Source organism: Argopecten irradians, chromosome 10 (genome assembly GCF_041381155.1).
Source record: "Argopecten irradians isolate NY chromosome 10, Ai_NY, whole genome shotgun sequence".
Classification (NCBI taxonomy): domain Eukaryota; kingdom Metazoa; phylum Mollusca; class Bivalvia; order Pectinida; family Pectinidae; genus Argopecten; species Argopecten irradians.
This window is the reverse complement of record NC_091143.1, coordinates 30,122,584-30,129,861: the sequence shown is the minus strand read 5'-3', so window position 1 is coordinate 30,129,861 and position 7,278 is coordinate 30,122,584. Positions and strand designations below refer to the sequence as shown.

General features: G+C 32.2%; 1 protein-coding gene across 1 annotated transcript; it reads left to right on the top strand.

Moving 5' to 3' along the window:
* The first annotated feature begins 327 nt into the window (after positions 1–327).
* Positions 328–5,043, top strand: LOC138332797 (uncharacterized). Its single transcript, XM_069280756.1, has 4 exons — positions 328–602; positions 1,696–2,018; positions 2,334–2,438; positions 3,236–5,043. The coding sequence occupies exons 2-4, from the start codon at positions 1,696–1,698 to the stop codon at positions 3,396–3,398; spliced, it is 591 nt and encodes a 196-aa protein (XP_069136857.1). The 5' UTR covers positions 328–602; the 3' UTR covers positions 3,399–5,043.
* Positions 5,044–7,278: the final 2,235 nt, after the last annotated feature.

Genomic DNA, 7,278 nt, shown 5'->3' with positions numbered 1-7,278 from the left:
GCCGATACAACACCCAAATATATTAGCCTTCTTGTTGCGTCTGATTTGTTACTCTAAACTGTAGCAATTATCATTTAAACTTCAAATAATACAATCGAAATTATTCGATATTAAAGCAGTTGGATGAGTAGAGAGGAAGAGACGTTTTAGTTTATACTACTAGCTTCAGCATAAATTAGACATGCTTACCTGTATATATGGCCAGGTGTTCTGAAGCTTAATCGTACCGGATTCACCTAAAACTAATTAGAATACTATGAACAACGGAGCGGAAAAGGAGTAGTTAAAATTCTGTGGTAACAGGTTAAAGGCGCGGTGAATGGAACACGGACTCTTTTCACTACTATAAGGATGTGTATTTAACATTTGTTTTCTTAATCTTACACTTTTTATATATTAATTGTGTTTCCGAAGGAAAGTTCATTGGCGGATTCTTCATTTATTCCAGATGGGCGATTTAGGATAATAGGACTATTTTGACAATGAACATGATGGACAAACATCAGATATCAAATCAAGAATCCTGAGTGTGTTTGTGTGCCGCTGTTCGTGATCAGATAATAGGAAATCCATTGTTTTTACGATATTTATTATATTACAAGGTAAGTTTATTATTATTTTGATATCATATTTTTTATTTGTATTCTAGGTCTTTAATTGAAAAAGTGATCTTTTTAGTAGATTTATTAAAGAAAACTTGAGTAATTTATACTATTGTGCTATTTGGCAACATTTAAAGTATGAAAATTTAAGCGTAATCGTCTACTTGTGCAAATGTGCGGTAGTCATATGAAGCCGAACGTCTAGCACGCCATATTATTTCAAAGCATTGTAACAAATACATTTAAGTATTCATAAAGCAGGCCTTAAATAACTACTTTTAAGAAAATCCTTACGCTAAACTCTTTTTTATTCATTTAGCGAAATTTATTTCTTCTAAATCATCTTTGCGTATTAATAAGTTACCTGCATTGTGGATAGTTGTTGATTGTGACGTCATTGTTTGGTATTCGAAACACTCGTCTTTTTCACTGAAAACTATCGCAAACAAATGACGTCAGCATCAATAATTACTCGCATACAAATACAGAATATTCGAGTGGCGAAGTGATTAATGTTTAACATTCACTATTCCTTGCATAGTATTACACATATATTATTGCTGTGAAATATTATAAGACTTTTTCATATGCGGTTATGAAGGAAAGGGATATTCTACCCGATGGTCACACAATTTTGTTTAACTCGAGGCTTGCCGAGGGTAAAGTATCCCTATCCTTCATATCCACGTATGAAGGAGTATTTTTCTCTCACACTTCGGCGTTAATTGCAATTAAACTACAACGACTTTCCGCTATTATGAAATGAATTCGAAAAAGCGGAATGCAAATAATTTCTCCATACATGATAATTGCGTGATATTTTCAACGCAAATTCTATTGTTTGTATTTTTTAAAGTAAATACAGCATAATTTCTGAAAATATGTTAAAATTATACCGAGAAAGTAGTAAATCACGAGACTATTGCATTTGGTAGCCATGCAATACAGCTTCATGCGACATGAGTGTATTGATTGCCCTGGACCAGCTAGTATTACACGTGTACGTATCGGAGAAATTTATTTAACATATATTCCATACAACAGGTATCAATACAATACGAATTTATTTACAGTTTATTGTTTTCCTTTTCAGATGGTGTCGTATAAAAGTATAAAGAGTGTGCTCAGATTCCTTCTCCTCATCGCCGTGTTTCTTATCCATGCTGACGGCCGACATCAAAGGTGGTACTTATTAGGCTGTCACTGTAGAAACTGGTCCAAATGGCAGTTCCGGAAAAGTTTTAGAGACAGTGTTCTTAGCATGTACCGTGGATTATTCATGAATCCTCGTGACCTTCGTCAACTTCCGGTCATCAAACCGGAAGGAGTAAGAGGTCATGGATTGAATTCTTACGTAGATGGAATAAGACCAAGACCCGGACCTGTTCCGAACAACAGAAATTCATGTTGTTATACGTGAGTATCTCGGGCTTTATTGTTTAAATATGATCATTTATTCAATTTGAAAATCTGCTTTATCTTTTTTCTTTAGAAAACTCAGTCACATATCCATCAATACTTTAAGACATCTAATGTACCACATGCAGCACATAATATTTGTTTTATTTATCATTAGAAAAAATAATTATTGGCGAAAAGAAGATTAAGAGGCCTTATATTTGCAAAAGAGATATTCTATTGATTTCATTGTACGATTTCTCCATCTGGAAGAAAACTGAGTAGAAAAATGTTTTATATGGAAACTATTTATTTTTTGTTTACTTGTTTCAGGGATTATGCTTACGAAGTATTTAATACTACAGTAAGCTCGAACTTCCAGTTGAATGTTGTTCACTTTAAAAACGCTTTCCAATTTGTGCCGACTGGACGCTGTGCGTACGTATGAGTAGTATTTTAAGAACTATTTGACTATTATACCATGATCAAATAACAGTTATTGCCATCATATCGTGGATCCTTTACCCTTTCTATACTTCTTAATAATGAGAAATGTTTCTCTGATGCAATCTTGTGTTGTGCCAATGATATACTTCTTTTGCCTAGATACTATTCACAAGTCTCCCTGGTACAGATAGCACAAGAGTTCCACTATTACACGAATATACCGTAGCCCCCCAAAACACAGCGATTAACACACCGCCATCACACATTGAGCACATGGGAGACCGTCCTAAGATGACCCTGACTGTTAATAGGAGATAACTGTGATAAACCAGACCAATGTACAGACCAATAATTACAGTTTGACTACTCTAAGTAGATAGGAAATCTAAATATCAAGTACATGAATGTGATACTCTAGATTCGCCATTTTGTTCTATTATTTTTGTTTTTTTGAATTCCCAGATAATTTTTTTATCATTTTCAAATTTTCCTTGAAGTTTATCCGTTTTTTTATAAGAAATGTTTTGAATAAAGAACCTTTTAGCATTAGAATGAAAATAGATACAAAGAAAAAAACCCACTAAAACATTACTTTGAGATAGCATTTAGGTATAATGCAGTAAACTCTACCAACGAGAAAGCTACCGTTTCACAACCCTGAATAGCAAAATATAACAATATAAAGGAATCTAGTACTTTAGATGTAATCCAGGCTCTCCCTTTTTGTAAAAAAGTTTAAATAATTGGGGAAAACCAATAACAATATTTCATTGCATTTTCATTTTCAGGTCTAATGTGAGTTGTGGAGTAGGACAATGTTTACAAATGTATCGGCATCATTGGATGTTGGTTTGGGATGATAACCTGCCTCATTATCCTCCGGTCACATTCCTTCCTGTAGAGGTACCGTCCCATTGTGAGTGCGTCAACGTGGGGAGGAGCACGTCGTGATCGTAAACACATTGAATGATGACGTCAACAATTTTTGTGTAATCAGCACCAACAAGTGTCTACATTACCGCCGAGGTAAAAGCATATTATAAAATGCATGTCTTCCGATTAATTAGTTTTCGAAGACTTCCTTATGGCGAATGCACTGATTGCATGACTGTGTGCAAACATGGCAATGATGCACATAACAGATATACAAATGTATGCAATATAAAAGCACTTTATGAACGGAAAGTGTGTTTTGAGTTGATCGTATTACCCAAACGTCACAAAACCATGAACTGATATCAAAGATGAACAGTGGGAAATGTGTGATATAATGTTATCGACTACAGTATATTAGTATACATTTGAATATATCCAAGATGGACGTAATGTGGAAAGGTTTTTGACTGCGGGAATCACGGAAAGTAGATTTGATCCGGTGTATTATTGTCAATAGATCTCTTAACGGACACTTTATTACAGTGATGTATTTCGATTATCTGCAGAAAGACATACTTTTAAATTGTATTGATATCTGTCTGCAAAAAAGAATTACGCATTCTTACTTTAAGCATGATAATTATAAACTATGAATGATGTTAAGCCGCTTGTAACATAATTTTAAGGCAACTGCGAATTCCATTATTTTTGTATATAACTCAGTCCTATTATCGTAATGCTGTACATTGTAATGCATATTTCATCTATTTTAAGTTGTAACTGAATATTGTGGCACACTATTTGATCATTTTAAAGTTTCATGCTGAATGTTTGAATGTGTAAAATTGGTGCAAAGCTTGTAGTTACATTATGTTAGGTAAAAGTGTTAGATATCACGTTGTAATAACTTAAAAAATAATTTGTACAAGTATAATGCTTTTTGTTAGAAGCGATATAATTTATTTGTCCTCTAATGAAACTTACATGCTTATCATATGTTTGTCATCCATACAATAAGAATTGAAAAATATGCATGTATAAGTACATTGCGTATTTGCATCTAAAGTGCACCGCCTAACGTCACAAACGTACATAATTAACTCGATATAATGGTTATTACGATGGGTTTAAGAAGTTCAAGCAATATTTTTGACTGAATCATCTTGGCTTTCCTTTTTCAGACTTTGTCGTGACACCTCCTGCAGTGTGCTAACAATACCCTTTTGTCTGCAGGTGGTCTCAAGCAATTACAGTATCACCCTAACTCTGTGAAATTTGTATGTCTATATATCTCTTCCTAGGTGCACTTGAACATAATGAAAATGTTAAAAAGTGTTTATGCATCATGACTAACCAAGGTTAAAAAGGACTATTTGTATGCTCTGGTAAAGACAAATCCAGTAAAAACGTCACCAACCAGTAACCGTAATGACATGGTTATTTGGAGACCGAAATATGGTCCGATCATAGAGATTTTTTCTTTTTAAAAAGTACATTATTTTCGCATATTTTGTCAAAATGCATAAGCTACACAACAATTTACTGTACGTGGCAATAGTAATACCTAAGGTTAGCCATAATGTATACATATTTTTGCTGCTCAATTTCGTTCTGCTAGCTGTATCAAAAAGGTAATTTATAGACATACAAATTATCACTAGTTTAATAAGTTATACTCCCTTAAGTACATTTTTTATATATTCGATTTTCATTTCTGTTGGTTCGCTTAATTTAAATCTTTTGGTTTTTGGCTTCAAATGTGCGTAAAGCTATAATATCTATAATATTAACTTACTTTCTTCGTAAACATTTGTGATTTCTTTTATCACTATCAAATCAAAACTAGAACGATAATTCGCAATTTCAATGTATCTTCATTTACTAGTATAGGAATTACAATATATTCAAATAGTGTGCGTCATCGATAATTTCACTTTGAAAAATGTAGACACGTGTACATATGAACGATTATTATTCCAAATGTTTATGATAAAATATCAAAATTGGGAAATTACATGTTTCATTATATTGTTGCAATAAGGATGATAAATTAAATATGCTGAATTTTGATTGGTCAGATTTAGTGAATAAATTATGATGTAATATTTCGTGGCCCATACATATGTTTTGACGTCATACATAAATCCTGTTGTCAAAAAAATCATATCCTGGTGTTGTTTTCAATTTTTTCTTGCTATACGAAAAAAACAATCTCAAAAACTTCTTCAATTATATTGTTAAATATCCACTCAATATTTTTGCATATTTTAAAAAAATCGTCTTAACATATGTATTAGATGAAAGTCTGCTTATGAATAATTGCCACGGCTCCATCAATTATCATTATGTATAATTGATGATTATGTGTGTATTGTACATTGTGTTGATACTAGATATGATGACTTCGCGTTACGGAGAGAATAAAAGCCCATTGTGATAAATATTTGACGTAACATATCTCCATGATATACGAGCTTTGAGCTGCTCCATGTACAACAGAGGAAGGGGCGTGGTTTGTCATCCATCTTAATCTGATTATTATCATCACATTTTGTTTTAGATTTCGACAGTATAAGAGATCATACACAACATAAACAATTTTCTAAATTAAACCAGGCAATAACTTTTTGTAACTTCTAAGTAAGTTCTAGCCTTATGAAATCTTAATGATAAACTACAAATTACATATGCTTTTAAATTTCTTTTTCAAGTTGTATAACTTTATCACCAAATCTTAAATGATGCCAGCATATATATATTTCTAGCTTATGTATTATATACATGATTTGCATCTACATATTTGGTATTCTGAATTGTTAGAACTGTTAGTCTATCTCACTCTTTATTTTAATTAGCGCATGCAAGGTCAGCATTTCCCCAAAATTGTTTTACTGAATTGACAGAATTCTTAACTTTACCGTTGCCAAAACACTTAATCTTACCTAAATATTGCCAGCATACCATCTGAACTAGAATAATTTCAGCATATTCTATAGCAACCATGTTTCTTGATAAATACGTGTTTTTATGAAATGTAGTTGTGTAAAACAGAATATTTGATAAACATTATACATTTTAATGTACATTGTATAACATTGTTACATTTTATGTGAATGAAAACTTACTTATAATGAGCTGTGTCATATTGCAAATTTAAATATATTAATACAAATAAAGTTGTTTGTGATCAACGACTACTGCTACAGAAAATAAATTTTGAATTATCTTATTTGTCTTTTTATATTTTTCTTTGATCTCTTCGCATCTGCAGTATACATATGACATTATCGTTTTCATACTGTATATACTTATTGTAATGTACTCAATACAGAACATACAATAATAATGCAATTAAACATGATACGGGAAATATATATACGCGAAAAAAACATTTAACAATTCTTAGCACATCTGTAAGCATATTTGGTTCATTCTTAGCACATCTGTAAGCATATTTGGTTCATTGGAAACGGACATGCAAGGTTTTATTTGCTACAATAGCATGATATGATTATGATGCTATATCCAGTAATGAATTCATGCTACAATTGTCATTTTATTCACTAATGACACCAAAATGTCAAATTGATTAAAAAGCACCATCTTCGGGACTGTTGTCCAGAACGGTTAACAACATAGCCGTGTTTATATGGATTCTATTCTGTTATTACAGAATACTAATCTGAACAATATATCTCACTCGTAAAGCCATAAAGGTAATAATATAAACCAACTTACTTTCGCGTGCAAGTAAATTTCGCAGACGAAATGTATACGAGAAAATATATAACTGCGAAGATGTTCCAACTTCAAGTATAGTATACTGTTAAATTGCAAAACGCGTGATGATTGTAACCCAACTTAATTTTGCATTTTTAAGCGATATGTACCTCTTTGGTTCTACTTTCTCGGTATTTGAAAAAAATCGCGATTTCTCATTGGCCGTAAAATACGT